Source organism: Eubalaena glacialis, chromosome 19 (genome assembly GCF_028564815.1).
Source record: "Eubalaena glacialis isolate mEubGla1 chromosome 19, mEubGla1.1.hap2.+ XY, whole genome shotgun sequence".
NCBI classification, from domain to species: domain Eukaryota; kingdom Metazoa; phylum Chordata; class Mammalia; order Artiodactyla; family Balaenidae; genus Eubalaena; species Eubalaena glacialis.
Genome location: NC_083734.1, coordinates 52,928,122 through 52,944,159, shown reverse-complemented (window position 1 = coordinate 52,944,159; position 16,038 = coordinate 52,928,122). Strand labels below are relative to the sequence as shown.

The 16,038-nt window shown below is 46.8% G+C and overlaps 1 protein-coding gene across 1 annotated transcript; it reads right to left on the bottom strand.

Moving 5' to 3' along the window:
- Positions 1 to 2,291: 2,291 nt before the first annotated feature.
- On the bottom strand, positions 2,292 to 14,952 carry EIF4A3 (eukaryotic translation initiation factor 4A3). The gene is made up of 12 exons (XM_061177128.1): positions 14,698 to 14,952; positions 12,573 to 12,645; positions 11,884 to 11,950; positions 11,142 to 11,204; positions 10,167 to 10,299; positions 9,887 to 9,967; positions 7,780 to 7,921; positions 7,179 to 7,317; positions 6,088 to 6,203; positions 2,931 to 3,038; positions 2,703 to 2,830; positions 2,292 to 2,517 (listed from the first exon to the last, which is right to left on the bottom strand). The coding sequence occupies exons 1-12, from the start codon at positions 14,864 to 14,866 to the stop codon at positions 2,501 to 2,503; spliced, it is 1,236 nt and encodes a 411-aa protein (XP_061033111.1). The 5' UTR covers positions 14,867 to 14,952; the 3' UTR covers positions 2,292 to 2,500.
- Positions 14,953 to 16,038: the final 1,086 nt, after the last annotated feature.

Sequence of the window (16,038 nt, the reverse complement as noted above, 5' to 3'; positions counted from 1 at the left end):
GTTCTGTAGGTCAGAAATTTGACACGGTCAACTGGGCTAAATTAGGTGTCAGCAGGGCAGCTTCCTCTCTGGAGGCTCCAGGAGAGAATCTGCTCCCCTGCTCATGCAGGTTGTCGGCAGAATTCAGTCTCCTGAGTGTATGGGTGTGAGGTCCGCATGTCCCTGTGGTTGTCAGCCAGACGTCCTCCTCAGCTTCTAGAGGCTGCTCCATATCCTGGCTCGTGGCACCTTCATCTTCAAATCCAGCAATGGTGGGTTGAGTCCTTCTCACCCCTGAGAATCAATCCTGCCTCTTCCATTATACCACTCTCTGACCCATGGTAGCCCAGAGCATTCTTGACTTTAAAGGGCTCATGTGATTAGATAGGGTCCACCTGGATAATCCAGGATAATTTCATCTCAATCTTTAAGTTAATTACACCTGCAAAGTCCTTGCCATTTAATGTAGCATATTCACAGGTTCCAGGGATTAAGATGTGGGCATTTTGGGGGTACCACCATTCTACCTACACATACAGTTCTTGATATTTTCTAGTTTAAGTCCTTTGTCAAGTATATGCTTTGCAAATATTTCCCCCCCTTGCTCATGCCCTTTTTGTCTTTAAGTATAATTTTAGAGGAGGAAGTGTAAGATTCCCCACCTGATTTTTGAGGTATAGTTCACATACCACACAATTTTACCACTTTAAAATGTACAATTCAGTACTTTTTAGTACATTCACAGAATTGTGCAACCCTTACCTCTGTCTAGTTCCAGAACATTTTCATCACCCCCAAAGAAGCCCTGTACCCTTTAGCAGTCACTCCCTATTTCCACCTCTCAGCCCCCAGAAAACCACTAATCTGGGCTTCCCTGGTGGCACGGTGGTTGAGAATCTGCCTGCCAATGCAGGGGACACGGGTTCGAGCCCTGGTCTGGGAAGATCCCACATGCCGCGGAGCAACTAGGCCCATGAGCCACAATTACTGAGCCTGCGCGTCTGGAGCCTGTGCTCCGCAACAAGACAGGCCGCGATAGTGAGAGGCCTGCGCACCGCGATGAAGAGTGGCCCCCACTTGCCGCAACTAGAGAAAGCCCTGGCACAGAAACGAAGACCCAACACAGCCATAAATAAATAAACAAATAAAAAAAAAAAAAGAAAACCACTAATCTGCTTTCTGTCCTATGGATTTACCCATTTGGGACATTTCACAGAAACGGAAACATTCTGGCCTTTTGTGACTGGCTCCTTCCAGTTAGCCTATTTTCAAGGTTCATCCATATTGCAACGTGTCAGCACTTCATTCTTTCCTATTGTCAAATAATATTCATGTGTACTTACCATATCTTTCAGTCGATGGGCACTTGGGTTATTTCCACTTTTCGGCTATTATGAATAATGCTGTGAACATTTCTGTCTAACCTGACACACCAGCCCCTTGTTTCAACACTTAGCCACCATGGGTTACAGCTGAACCCACCTGACCTGTGACGCTAGTGGCCCCAAGCACCTGCCCAAGAACCTCCACCCATGTGCGTCAGTGCCAATGTCCCATCGCTTCCCTCCCCGAGCCCCCAGTGATGCACACTCCTTTCCTGGTGCTGGAGGACACTGGTGAGCTCACCTGTGCAGTCTGCACTCCAGATTACTGCCTACGCAGAAGGACGCCCTCAAAGGGAAGTATTCTAATTGCTCCTACTGCCCAAGAGCCAGGCTGCTTTCCAAAGTCTGTACCTACTGACGCCACCATCACGCCCCCGACACCTTCACCAACACTCAGAGTTAATGGTTATGAAAACATAACACTTGTGAATCACCCCCAAGGATACACATTTCCGTGGATGTTTGCACTTGTTACCTTACTTGACAGCCATCTCAATTAGGTTAAGTTTCTCAGGTGTCTTACCTTCTGGCTTGTTTCCTGCTTGCCCCTCCCTGAATCACCGATGGTGCCCTGTGCACAACCCCTCCTCAGCCGTGACTGGTGGGCTCATTAGTCCAGAGGAAGCCTGGCTGGTGAATCCTTCCTCCCAGTTATCTGCCCAGGGCGCCATCCTGCCCCTCTGCATCTGGGCACATAGACCCAGGCCAACCCAGAGAAAAGTATTTATGGTCTCAACTCCCCCACCTGCCGTCCATAAGAAATGGGATTGGGTACCAATCTGGGTAAGTGTGGAGAGGCCAGGCAGCTTACCACTTCCATTTCACCATCTTAAAGATCAAAAAAGAGTGAAATGACTGCCCAAGATCATACAGACAGCAGGTTACTAGAAAAGCTGGGGGCAAACAAAAATTAGAAATACAAATTAGTTTATGGGAAAAGTGTTAAATGTTTAATGAAAAAGACTTAAAGCAATGCATTATTTACACGTGGGTAAGAAAAGGTGGCAGAATCTCCAAAGTTTGTCATGGGGGGACTTTGAGAAGGGAGTTCACATAAAACCCATTAAATAGAAACTGCCCCTAAATATTTCCAAATTGATACAAAATAGGTGAACAGGCTCCAGCAAGCAGATTGTTCAAATCAGATCAGCAACTGAAAGAGAAGATAAACAAGAAGGAATAATACAAACAAAGTGAAAATTTGTAAATTTAACTAAAGGCTCACAAAAGACTTCTCAAAAACAAAAGAAAAAAAAGCAGGAAAAACCTCAAGTGCCCCAAACCAGGAACCAGGAAGCTCTCTCTAAAACAATCACAAATACGGATTTATTGTCTTACCGTTCATGGGCATCTCGTCAATCTGAGTGGAGTAGTACTGCTCAATGTCTCTGAGGATTCGGATATCATCATTCTTCACAAAATTAATGGCCACACCCTTTCGGCCATATCGACCTGATCGCCCAATTCTTCAACAATAAAGCAAAATCACTTCAGTAAACATAGCAAAAAAGGTTTCAGTAAATCCATCAACAAGAGTGAAACCAAAGAAAAGCTTGTGCTGCCTACCTGTGTATGTACAGCTCTCTGTTGTTGGGCAGGTCGTAATTAATGATGAGGGACACCTGGGGCACGTCCAGCCCCCGGGCCCAGACGTCTGTAGAAATGAGCACTCGGCTGCACAAAGAAAAAGGGTCAGACCGGCTACGAACACATCAGGGCCCCTCACACTGGCCCCTCTGCAGGCTGAAGCACAAGGGACAGCACCAGAAAGCCCCGTTCAGAAGGCGCGTTTGGTATATTTCATTACTTAGGTCATGTGTGCTGATAAAAAAAAAAAAAAAATTGGCTATCCTTTACACTACTGCATTTAATTTGTTTAGAGCCAGTCCCATACCAATAATTGGGAAGGACATTTTACTTTTGTCTAGCAAAAACTCAAGTACAGCGGCCTCACTGATTTTGGTGCAGTGTTTACAGTTATCTTCAAATTAGAAATGCAACTCACACCTCTCTGTCCTTCACACAGGACAGAATCTGACACACCACAGACCCACACTATCCAATGCTGAGGCCACCAGCCCACCAAGCACCGGAGTGGCTGGTCTGAAATGAGATTATCTTACAGTGTAAAATTCACACTGGATTTGAATACTTAGTACAAAAAAAATGCAAAAAACCTCATTAATATTTTTAATGTTGATTACATGTTGAAGTGATATGATATACTGGGTTAAATGACATATGTTTACTTGAATTATATTTCTATTGGACATCGCTGGTCTAGAAGCATTCAAAGTCTAAAGGGACAGCAGAACAGGAGAAAATAATCCTGCCAGATAATCACATATAACTGGAGCCCTAGAGGAAGAAGAAAGAATGGGGCCAAGGCACCAACAGAGGGGTAAGGCCAAGAGTCACAGAAGTGCCAAACGGAAGGAATAAGACTGAATCACACATGGACCCATCAGCGTGAAACCACAGAAACAAAACACAAACAAAACAGACCTAAGAAGCAACCTGCAGAGAAGACACTGTTTTACATAAGCAGCAGCAGGTGACATCCCCACAGGACCGACACAACCAAGAAACACCAAATACAGAGGGCCGACTGCATAGGCCACCTCACATAAGGGATTAGAATGTCTGCAGAGTTTGGTGTCCACAGGACTTCTGGGACCGATCCCGCTTGCATTGCCTCCTTCAACACGTCAGAAGGAGGTGTTTCAAGATGAAGCAGACACTTCCAAAGAAATTAAAACAGACATTTTTGTTACCAGCAGACCCAAACTAAATACAGAAAGACATTCTTCAAGCACAAGGAAATGCATCCCTGGGACTTCCCTGATGGTCTAGCGGGTAAGACTGCACTCTCAATGCAGGGGGCCCAGGTTTGATCCCTGGTCGGGGAACTAGATCCCGCATGCATGCCGCAACTAAAGATCCCACGTGCCGCAACTAAGACCTGGTGCAGCCAAAATAAATAAACAAATATGTATATATATGTATATATTAAAAAAAAAAAAAAGAAATGCATCCCTGATGGAAGCTCAGAGATAAAGGAAAGACAGAAGAGTAACAAGTATGGTCAATATGTAGCATTCATTATATAAGTTTCATTATATAAAGCAAAAATTTCTTGTTGAGGTTGAAATATATGTAAATTAAAACACATGACAACAGTGACAGAAGTCTGGGGGGTCACTGAAGTCAGGCTTTCAAGTTCTCTGTGCTCTCAGGGGAGATGGTAAAAGTACCAAGCAACCACAGCTGCTGATGACTCTTCAGGGCGACCACTAAGTAACATAAAGAAATAAACATTTTCCAAAATAAAAAGTGGGGAAAAGGAACAACAACAACAACAACAAAAAATCCAAACTAAAGAAAGAAAAAAGAACCACAGAAGAGAAATGACAAGTAAGATACACTTATAAGATGGTCAATTTAAAACCAAATATATCAGTATTTACATTAAACGAAAGTGGACTAAATGTTCCAGTTAAAAGACAATTATGGGCTTCCCTTGTGGCGTAGTGGTTAAGAATCTGCCTGCCAATGCAGGGGACACAAGTTCGAGCTCTGGTCCAGGAAGATCCCACATGCCGCGGAGCAACTAAGCCTGTGTACCACAACTACTGAGCCTGCGCTCTAGAGCCCGTGCGCCGCAACTACTGAGCCTGTGCTCTAGAGCCCGCGCTCTAGAGCCCATGAGCCACAACTACTGAGCCCACGTGCCACAACTACTGAAACCCACACGCCTCGAGCCCGCACTCTGCAACAAGAGAAGACACCACAATGAGAAGCCCGCGCACTGCAACAAAGAGTAGCCCCCGCTCACCCCAACTAGAGAAAGCCCCCGCGCAGCAATGAAGACCCAACGCAGCCAAAAATAAATAAAATAAATTAAAAAACAAAAAAGACAGCAATTATCATTAGATTAAAAGAAAAGGAAAAATAAAACCCAACTATATGCTGGTTGCATGAAATCCATCTAAAGCTTAAGTCTACAAACCAGACGTGAAGGAAGAAGGGTGGTACTAAGGAGACACCAAACGTTCAGAGCCGGTGCGGATGGTCAGACAGAGCAGGATTCAGGACAAAAGCCCTAGTAGAGAAGGGCAGACACTTCCACAGCAAAAGCTAAATCCTCCAGAAATCTAGTAATTCTGAACTTGTACACTCAGGTCTCTGGACACATAACGCAAGAATGGACAGAACCCCCAAGAGGAAAACCAGCACTCTCAACACTGATGAAACAAGACTTAAGGGCAAAAGGGTAAGGATGCAGGTTTGAGAAATACAGCTAGCAACTGAAATCCAACACCACACAGCACCCATCTTGTCCAAGCACAGAGAACGTTTGTAAAACGACCCCGTGCTGGGCCACAAAGCAAGTCTGAATACACGCTGAGGGGATGAAATCACACATAGCGGGTTCTCTAGCCACAGTGGGATTAAGCTAAAACCAATACAAAAAGATAAATAGAAAATCTCCATTTATTTGGAAACAGAAAAATACGCTTCTAAATAAGGCAACCGACCTATATAGTTAAGGCTAGTTCTCATCTCAGCCTAACCTATCACACCAGCAGTGGCTGCCCTGCTCACCAGCAAGTTGGTGACCTGCCCGAGCTCAGCTGTGGGGGGGAAAACTCGGGTAACACTCCGTAAATGCTGGCCCACAGCACCAGCGCCAGGACCACAGCAGAGAGCTCAGCCAACCCACCTGGCGCCCGACCGGAACTCCTTCATGATGGACTCGCGCTCCTTCTGGGGCATGTCCCCATGCATGGATGACACGGTGAAGTTGGCTTCCCTCATCTTCTCCGTCAGCCAGTCAACCTACAGATGGAATCAATAGATGCTGCCATAAGCTCACAAACCAGAGACTGTATACAGGATTTCATGTCAATTCCCTGCAGAACCAATTCGAACATTCATAAACAAGTGCTCTTAAAACTCAGGCTAGGGATTTCCCTAGTGGCGCAGTGGTTAAGAACCCGCCTGCCAATGCGGGGGACATGGGTTCGAGCCCTGGTCTGGGAAGATCCCACATGTCACGGAGCAACTAAGCCCGTGCGCCACAACTACTGAGCCTGCGCTCTAGAGCCTGCGAGCCACAACTCCTGAGCCTGTGTGCTGCAACTACCGAAGTCCGCGCGCTTAGAGCCCTTGCTCCGCAACAAGAGAAGCCACCACAATGAGAAGCCTGCACACCACAACGAAGAGTAGCCCCCGCTCGCCACAACTAGAGAAAGTCCACGTGCAACAACGAAGACCCAGCACAGCCAAAAAAAAAATATATATATGTATATAAACAAAACTCAGGCTAATCCTCACTGGCTGTGTAGAAAACTTAATTTTGCCCAGCAAATACTGGGCCAAAAATTCTCTTAAAAGACAATATGTCACTGTTCTCATTTGAAATTTAAGTTCGAATCTTTTTTGGAATGTGGTCCAAATCTTCTTCCTATTCCAAGGAGAGCTGCCAGGGTTCTCAGCTCTGCCGGCACATCAGCATCACCTGGGAGCTCAAAGAACGCGTGTCCGGGCCCCACCTGAACCAATGACCCGGAGCCTTCAGTCAAGGGACCAGACCAACACCCTGCACACGTTCCCTGGATACACCCGCTTGTCCGCTCATCGTCCAGGGTGACTTTGAGCTAAAGGGCAGAGCCCAGTGGCTGCCCGAGGAGACCATGTACCCAGAGCCTAAAGCATGTAATTCTGGTCCTCAACAGAAAATACCTAAGTTCTATGAAAACCGATCTTTGGTTTTCGCCACAAGGACATTAAAGAGCCAGGATGGCCACGCACCTTCCTCTTGGTGTTACAGAAGATAACAGCCTGAGTGATGGTCAGCGTGTCATAGAGGTCACACAGCGTGTCGAACTTCCACTCTTCTCTCTCCACAGCCACAAAAAACTGCTTGATGCCTTCTAGAGTCAGTTCATCACTGGAGGACAAACACAATCCTGTCAACTCATCCTTCCAACCAAAACTTGAGGACGTGCGCAGGCCAGGCGCTGTTCCAGGCACAGGCCCAACCCCCAGCGGCCCAGGAGCCTGGGCATTAAACTCCCGCCCCTCCCGCCAGCCACATCCTCCTAGGAGTCGCCCCTTCCACCGCAGGGGCCCAAGCCCTGGATCAGTATGAACCTTTAACCACACCTTGTATATGGCTCTAAACAAAATGTTTGGCTGTTCAATAGTATACACATTTTACTGCCAATGGTAAATAATTCCATCGATAAGTAAATACTATCAGCAAATTTTTAAATTTGGAATTACTGGATCAAAGGAGACTATATAAAAGCTGGCTTTTCAGAAGAGAAAATTAAAAAGAACTTTCATGTTTTAAAACCCAAATACAACTATGCTGTGTTTTAGTCCCACCTGAGAAGTAGGGCATCCTCACCGTTTCACCAAAATGCGGATAGGGTCGGTCATGAACTTGTTGGTCATCTCCAGGATCTCATGGGGCAGTGTGGCACTGATAAGCACCACCTGAGTGGCTGGGGGCAAGTACCTGTACACATCGTAGATCTGTTCTTTGAAACCTGGGATGAGGAATGAGACACACGGGGAATTTTTAAGGCTGCACACTTTGAAACAGAAGTTGCACATCAACTGTTCACATTTAATTGGACGCAGCACTGTGACTGTAAGGTGCAAGATTTCACAAGGAATCTTCTTACAGAGCTGGACCAAATTCTCGCATCCCCTCTCCTCTCCCTGCTGTACTCTAGCGATCAGAGCCCCACCCAAGAGTCCTGGATGCCAACAGGTAAAAGCAACAGAAACCTGAGCCCTGAGCCCACAGCCTCAGACCCCTGCAGGCAGTTTCACATCTCAGTTCCAGCTGCTGCTGCCCTGTGAGGGTATGCATCCACTGTGGCCAGATCTGCCACATTTTAAATAAATCCAGAGATCTAGATTTTCACCAAAAAAATCTCCACTTAAAAAAAAATCTCCCACAGATACTGACCCATGTTGTACACCTGAAAATGTTACATGTCAATTATACCTTAATTTAAAAACCTCCCAATTAAATAATGCAACTAGTTTACATTATTTCACATGGTACAGGCTGAATAAAACCCGCTGGCAAGGGCTTCCCTGGTGGCGCAGTGGTTGAGAATCTGCCTGCTAATGCAGGGGACACGGGTTCGAGCCCTGGTCTGGGAAGATCCCACATGCCGCAGAGCAACTAGGCTCGTGAGCCACAACTACTGAGCCTGCGTGTCTGGAGCCTGTGCTCCGCAACAAGAGAGGCCGTGATAGTGAGAGGCCCGTGCACCGCGATGAAGAGTGGCCCCCGCTTGCCACAACTAGAGAAAGCCCTCGCACAGAAACGAAGACCCAACACAGCCAAAAATAAATAAATTAATTAAAAAAAAAAAAACCCCATTGGCAAGCAGGACCTGGCCCTCGGATCACCACACCACCACACCTGCAGGACGGGTTAGGAAGCCGGTGTGTGAGAAGGGGACAGGTGGCTGCGAGGTTCTGACTGCAGAGATCAGGAGGCCAGAAGCTATACTGCCGACACATTCCCAGCTGACATAGATGCCACTGGTTCTGGAGACCTCACTTCGTAGTAACTGTACCTTTAACTTAGCTGAAGAACAGGGCCTCCAGGTAAGGGGCCCAAGACAGAGGTGGGGTGGAGGGCTGCTCCAAGGGGTGGCATCAGCCTCTAGGTTCCTGAGAGAACTGCTCAAGAACCAGGGAACAGGAAAACGCTTGGGAAGAACCCCATGAGTTACTGGTGACTCCTGAGAAGCAAAATATTCCCTTCACACCAGGCGACCCCAACGTCTAAGGGGATGACCCACCCGAACCCCTGGTATGGAAGTAAGACTGGAGGGGGGGTGTGCAGGGAGGGGAGGCGTGAAGACACTGTGAGGTACTGCCCACAGCTGTTACTGAACCAAGGTGACAGCTGTCATTATGCATTTCCCAGTTGCTGTGCTAAGAGCACAACTGCTATGACTTACGGGTCCTCACATATTTGTCCTCATACGTTTTGGTAGAAATACATGAAATACAACCCAATTCTAGAAATTTATCTTGAAAAATAACCGATAAAAGAGTAAAAACAACCTGGACAACCAATAAAAAACAACTACTGAAATAAATTATGGAACATCCAAACCACAAAATACCCTACTGCCATGAAACAAGATTTATTCAGCTGTCTGTTCCACCCCTTCACCACCACCAGGCATCTCTGCACCACATCCCAGCTCCACGCCTCAGCCATCTGTGCTCACCCACCACACAACAAGCAGTACCCCATCAGGTTGGCTGAAATGCTGTTGTTCTGGTTGTCATCAGTCTTACAAACCACTACCATAAAAAAACCAGAGTTTTATGTTCCTAAGTGCACCCAGGGCATAACTGTTTTCCACAAAGAATATACTACTTACACTGAGTTCATTAGCTCCACATTTCAATTTTACGCTGTGAAAATTTACAAATTTTACATCAATAGAAAATGAATTCTTTTGTTACTCATATACCTTTATTCAACATTTCATCAGCCTCATCCAAAACCAACATCTTGATAGCACGTGTCCTCAAACTTCTGCGACGAATCATATCTATAAAATCAGATTTCAAAATAAGTAGACCTCAGGCTATAAGTAAAGAGCCAGCCATTTCAACCAGTTTTCACAGCATTTCAGGGACCTTCCCTCCACTTCTTACAAGTTACGCAAATGCAAAAATCCACCATGTAGCGTATCAAATTGAAAATGGTCCTCTATTGTTTAACCACTTTTTATAGACAAAAGCAATTACCAAAGACACGCCCAGGTGTGCCAGCGACAACATGCTGTCCATAATCCAGTTTCCTGATGTCCTCCCCCACGTTGGTGCCCCCAATGCAGGCATGGCACTGGACGTTCATGTAGTCACCCAAAGCAAGCAGGCCCTGAATTAAAACACAGATTCATGTTCAAGGTCTGCCCCAAGACCGCTATGAAGTCTGAAACATCTGAGTTCCCCCAAAATGAAGATTGTTTCTGTTCTAATTTAAGATGACCACCGGGTATTGTTTATGCCATTATTTCTATCATAAAACTACAGAGAGCCCAAGTCTCCTCCTTCCACTCTTTTCTGCGCCAGAATGAAGTCAGTTTTACTGTTTTCTCATTATAAAAGCAGTATGTATTAACTACAGAAAAATAAGAAAATATATAAAATTCATAATCCTATCCACGCACAAATGCTATTAACATCTTAACAGATACACTTCCAAAATGTTTATACTATGAAAACAAAATAGTTACAATTATTTTTTACAATTATTTTTAATTTTTTTGGAAAAAAGTACAATCCTAAGATTGCAAAATCTATTGGAATCACACAGGCCACACTAAAAATGACTTCATACAAACCAGCAACTCATATAATGTGTGATTTATCACAAAATGTTAGGAATCAGGGAAAAAAAACCTGACAGAACAGAAAAACTGGATTAGATTAAGTCAATCAGTTGGCTTGAACAGCGTGGGGGTTAGGGAGGGAGGTTAGGTATGCCGGCCTACCTACCGACTGCATACACCCCTCAACCCCAGCCTAGTCAGATATCCACAAAGACTTTACAATCAGCCCTCCCTAACCTTGGATCCAACCAACTTCACATCATGTAGTGTTGTAGTACATATTCATTTTTTAAAACCTGCAAATAAATGGATCCATGCAGTTCAAACCTGTGTTGTTTAGGGTCAACTATACTTGCAAATACGACAGTGCCATCTTTAACTGTCTTACCTTCTGGATCTGTACAGCTAACTCTCTCGTTGGAGCCAAGATCAAAGCTTGGGTTTCACGAACCTGGTAAAATAATTTGTCAGAAAATAGAGAATCTCAGTATCTTCAAGGTAGACTGCACTAATTCAGACTCACATCTATTTTGAATATTATCTCAAGTTAACCACACATCTGATTTCAGGTAAGTGAACCTGAATGTTACTAAATTGCATATCCAGTGATAATGGGTATACTGGTCAGGATTCTTGTTTACAGACAAGAATTTCCACTAGTTAAAAAAATCTCCCAGTTTACAGACATAGAAAACAAACTTATGGTTACCAAAGGGGAAAGGGTGGAGGGAGGCATAAATTAGGAGTCTGCGATTAAAATATACACACTACTATGTAAAAAAAGAGATAACCAAAAAGGACCTACTGTATAGCACAGGGAATTATATATATATATATATACACACACACACACACATATATATCTGAATCACTTTGCTATACACCTGAAACTAACACAGCATTGTAAATCAACTAAATTTCGATAAAAATTTTTAAAAAGACTATCAGTTTAAATAAAAAGAAATTTATGACAGAATATTAGCTCAGATATTAGTGTGCACTTAAGATTCTCTTTAAAAATGTGTTTAATCAGTACAACTAGATACATTTAAGAACTGTACTTCTTGAACACTGTAGTTACAGAAGGTAAAGGAAGTATTTCCTAGGATTAAAGAGAAGTTTAAGATTACCTGAATATCCAAACACTGGAGGACAGAAATACTGAAGGTGGCTGTTTTGCCTGTACCAGACTGAGATCTAGTAAAGAAAACACAGATAAATGGGATTTAGAGTGATGGGCTACATGCCACTGCTCCCATTCATGTAACCTCCGCCCCAGCAGTGCTCTGAGGAAATGAGCTGCAGAAGCACTGGGCAGCTTCTTCCAAGTCGACTCCCCCCCACCCCCTGACCAATATCTTAACTGCAAGGTGGTGGGACTCAGGCATAACGTCACAACTTTTAAATCACCGGTGATAAGGACAGTAAATGTGGCCTTTGCATCAGGGGGTGATAGAGCTGCAGAATCTATAGAATGGGTGTTATAGGCGGTAAAAAAAGATTCCCCTTTATATAATTCTTTACTACGATTACAGACTTTTTTTTTTTTTGTAAATGAGTGTTTAAAAATTAGGCAAATAGGGAATAATGCTATTAAAAGAGTATTATATACAATTCCATATGCCAAATAATAGGTTAAGTAAAGCTGGCTTAAAAAAAAAAGAAAGCTTTCTAGAGTGGAGGATGCAAAACTAAAAACAAACAGCCCATAGCTAAAGTCAAGGCAAGAGCTGGTAACGGCATCTGAATGAAGAAGCACTGAACTACACACTGCTGTGCTAACTAGCACCTGACTCCCCCTCTGCATGAGCAGACTTACTGTGCAATGACATCTCTCCCTTTAATTATCTGCTTAATAGCTCGCTGCTGGATTGCTGATGGTTTTTCAAAACCTGTAAATTAAAACAGAAAAAATGAGCTCTAACCACTAGGACAGCATACTTGCAACCATACACTGGAGCTCCTTGTGCCGAGGATGTTATCTTTTTAAAATCCCCCACCCCCTCCTAACCCAATGGCCAACATACTAAGCTCTCAAGAAACAGCTGCTGAATGAAGTAGGCTGAAGTGGATTTTTATACTAACACACCATCTTATTTATACAGACACAATCTCTAAGGAACACTGTTGCAAAATATAGACACCCCAGTTAGGTTAAAAAAATGTTGGTGGTTACTCCTGGAGAATGGAGTGAGGGAGGCTCATATTTTACTCCAATTACTTGTGTATTGTTTGACTATATTACAATAACCTGCACTAATGGGGTTTTTTTTTGTATTACTTTCTAAGTTAAAAAAAGGAATATAAACCCATCAGTGCTGTAGTCACCACTCCCCACCAGCAGTAAGTCTGCAGGTTGTTATCACCTACAACCCCATTTCATCTACTCCTCCTGCCTTGATGCAGCTACATGAACTACACCACCACCCCTCTACTGTCCAAGTAAACAAACAAAACTTTACGTACAAATAATGTACTTTAATTAATTTTTGGTAGTCTTTTAAAATGTAGTACAATTTCCCATCTAACACAAAAGCAAATATAACAGATGATTTAAACCCCTCAGGATGACTCAGCAAGTAGATGGGAAACTAAAAACAGTGTTTTAGGGCAGGGATGTCCCGGGTGCCAAGAGGCAGGCAGGGCTGTCGGCCACACTACGAGGGCCAGCTGTAATGGTTCTTCACCCCCCATTCCCTCCGCACCTTCTCTGTGCTAGACTGTCATGACATCAAGGACTGTTGGATAAAAAAGATGTCCGTCCCAGTCCCAGGCATTAAGCACAGATGCTGATCACGCCCGTCTACATCCTCAGCCCGACCTCTTCCCAACTGCCTCCTTGACATCTCCTACTGGATGGTTTACAAGTCCCTCAAGCTCTCCTCATTCAAGAAGAGCTCCCTCGAGTGCTCCCCGCCTGAGGAGAGGGCATCATCACTTGCCCAGTTACTCACACATCCAGGACTTGCGTCTCCTGCTCACATTCAACCCATCAGCAAACCCTGTTAGTACTCCATCTCCACCACAATACCATCATCACTCCCCTGGACTGGAGCAAAAGCCTCCTAACATCTCCCTGCTTCCTCTCCTGCCTCACCTCCCCCCCATATCCAGACACCCAGGACCACCTCTGTGACTGTAAATCTGATCCCATCATTTCCCTGCTTAAAACCCTCCAATGGCCTCCCACTGCACTTAGAAATAAAATTCAAACTCTATCACCTCGCACCACGCTTTTCAAGATCTGCGCCCCACCCCCCCCGCCAAAACTCGCCCCTAGGCTCCCAGGACAGGGAGATTCTTTCTGTTCCTGGAATGCATAAGGCTCCCGGCTGCAGGGCCCTGGCACCAGCTGCCCAGTTCTACCATAATCTTCTCATAACGGGCTCCTTAGCCCAGATCTCAGCTCAAATGCCAGCCCCTCCTGGGAGCCCCCTTACCTACGTGCTCTACTAGTTTAACTCTCGCCTCCCACCAATCACTCTTGATTCCGTTATCCCGCTTTATTTTCTTCGTAGCCATTACCACTGACTATATAATCCTTCTCCCAAACATAACAAGCTCCCTAAGGCCTGCCTGGTTCACTACTAAGCCGCCAGTGCCTAGAGCCGCGCACGTTCCTAGCATCTGGCAGGCGCAAGACAATCATCCGCTGAATGAGTGACTCCGGGGTGCAAGGAGGACCCTGCAGACCTCGCTGGACCCTGCAGCCCTCGCGGGACCCAGCACGGCGCCCCGCCGGGAGAACAACACCCGAACCGGCCGACACAGACGGGGGTGGAGACACGTGCTGGGGGCGGGGGTCGCCCTTCAGGGCCCCCGGGCTCGGCCTCAGCCCCGACCCCCAGCCCCGGGGCGGCCGCACTCCCAGTCTCGGGAACCACCCCCGGCCGGGCCCCCCCGCTCCCCGCGGGCGCCCCAGCCCGCGGCCCGAGCTCACCGACCGTAGGCGTAGATGCCGCGCAGCAGGTCCTCCCGCAGGCCCATGGTGTCGAACGTGGGGGTCACGTCCACCTCCTCACTGGTCTCGAATTCCACTTTGGTCATGTCTTCCTCTTTGAGCAGCCGCTTCCGCGCCGAGCCCGAGGTCGCCATTGTGGCCGTAGCCGCCATAATCCCGAGCAGGCTGAGACCCAAGCCCGCGCCTCAGAGGAAAGCGGAAGCAGGGCCCCGCGCCGCCGCTGCCCGGAACTGACGACATAGCACGCGCGTGCGTGCGTGCGTACGAGCGTGCGTCGGGGCCAAGCCTCGGAAGGGGCGGGGAGCTCCTGGTCACGTGAAAGGAGAAAGGGCGCCTGCTGCAGGGAAAGGGGCGGTGCTGCGGCTCTTGCGCGGGAGGGGCTCCCGCGGGATCTCGCGGAACCGGACTCCGCCCACCCCTACAAACGGTGCGGAGGCGACAGGGCGCAGGGATTCGTACTGGGTGTGGTACTCCCGGCCTGGCTTTCCGGCTGAGGTAGTCCTTTCCAGTTAACGGATCTTCCGCGCGGGACGGTAAACCTGGCGCCCCTGCAGACGGGCTGCGGACCGCGCCATGGCGACCCTGCTCCGGGCGGGGTCTCCAGGCGGCCCTGCTTCGAGTGGGAACCTGGGCGCGGGTCCCCACCTGTGCCCGGGTCCCCACCTGTGCCCATTCCTTCGTGTGTACGCATGTTCCAACGTTGTCGCCGGCCGGGGACGCCGGCAAACGCATTACTACTCGATATCACTGCCGCCCGATGGAAATCCTCACTGCACATCGTCTGCTTTTGGAAAGTCTGGAATCTTTAACTGCCTGCTTGTCAGCTCTCACTTTAACACCCTCAGGCCGGTTTTTAACCCCCTAATGGAAAAGCCCCTACCCGGGGTCGAGTGTGTTGGGAGAGTAAGGGTCCTGCGACGGCCCCCGGCACCAGGACCCCCAGAACTGGCCGCGTGACCTTGGACCACGCCTTGCTGGACTGTGCGTCTGTCTGTTCATTAAGGCCCTGGATTCCGCGTGTCTGGTGGAGATGCTGATAAATCCCGGCCTGCAGAAAAGATGACCCTGGAGGTGATGGCTTTCGGTTGCCCTGCAGAATATTTCCAGTTATGCCATGTTACCCTAAACTTCTTTAAGTGCCTCTAAAAATCTGGCTCCTGAACCACCGTCACCACCTGACGTGCGTTCATCTGTGTTGTGTGAAAATAGCGTTTTTAACTTTGTGAAACTTACACTTGCCCAAGTGCAAGCTCTGTCCTTTCTCATTGTTTGCTTGTCTCGCATCACTGGGCACATCTTTAATCTCTTAACAGCCTCTTTCCAG

Excerpts from the sequence above, each read along its gene's own strand:
- EIF4A3 (XM_061177128.1), bottom strand. The coding sequence starts at position 14,866 with ATGGCGGCTACGGCCACAATGGCGACCTCGGGCTCGGCGCGGAAGCGG. Across the intron at positions 3,039-6,087 it reads GAGTTCCGGTCGGGCGCCAG|CCGAGTGCTCATTTCTACAG; the intron begins GTGGGTTGGCTG and ends TTCTTTGTGCAG. Across the intron at positions 2,831-2,930 it reads AGAGAGCTGTACATACACAG|AATTGGGCGATCAGGTCGAT; the intron begins GTAGGCAGCACA and ends TTATTGTTGAAG.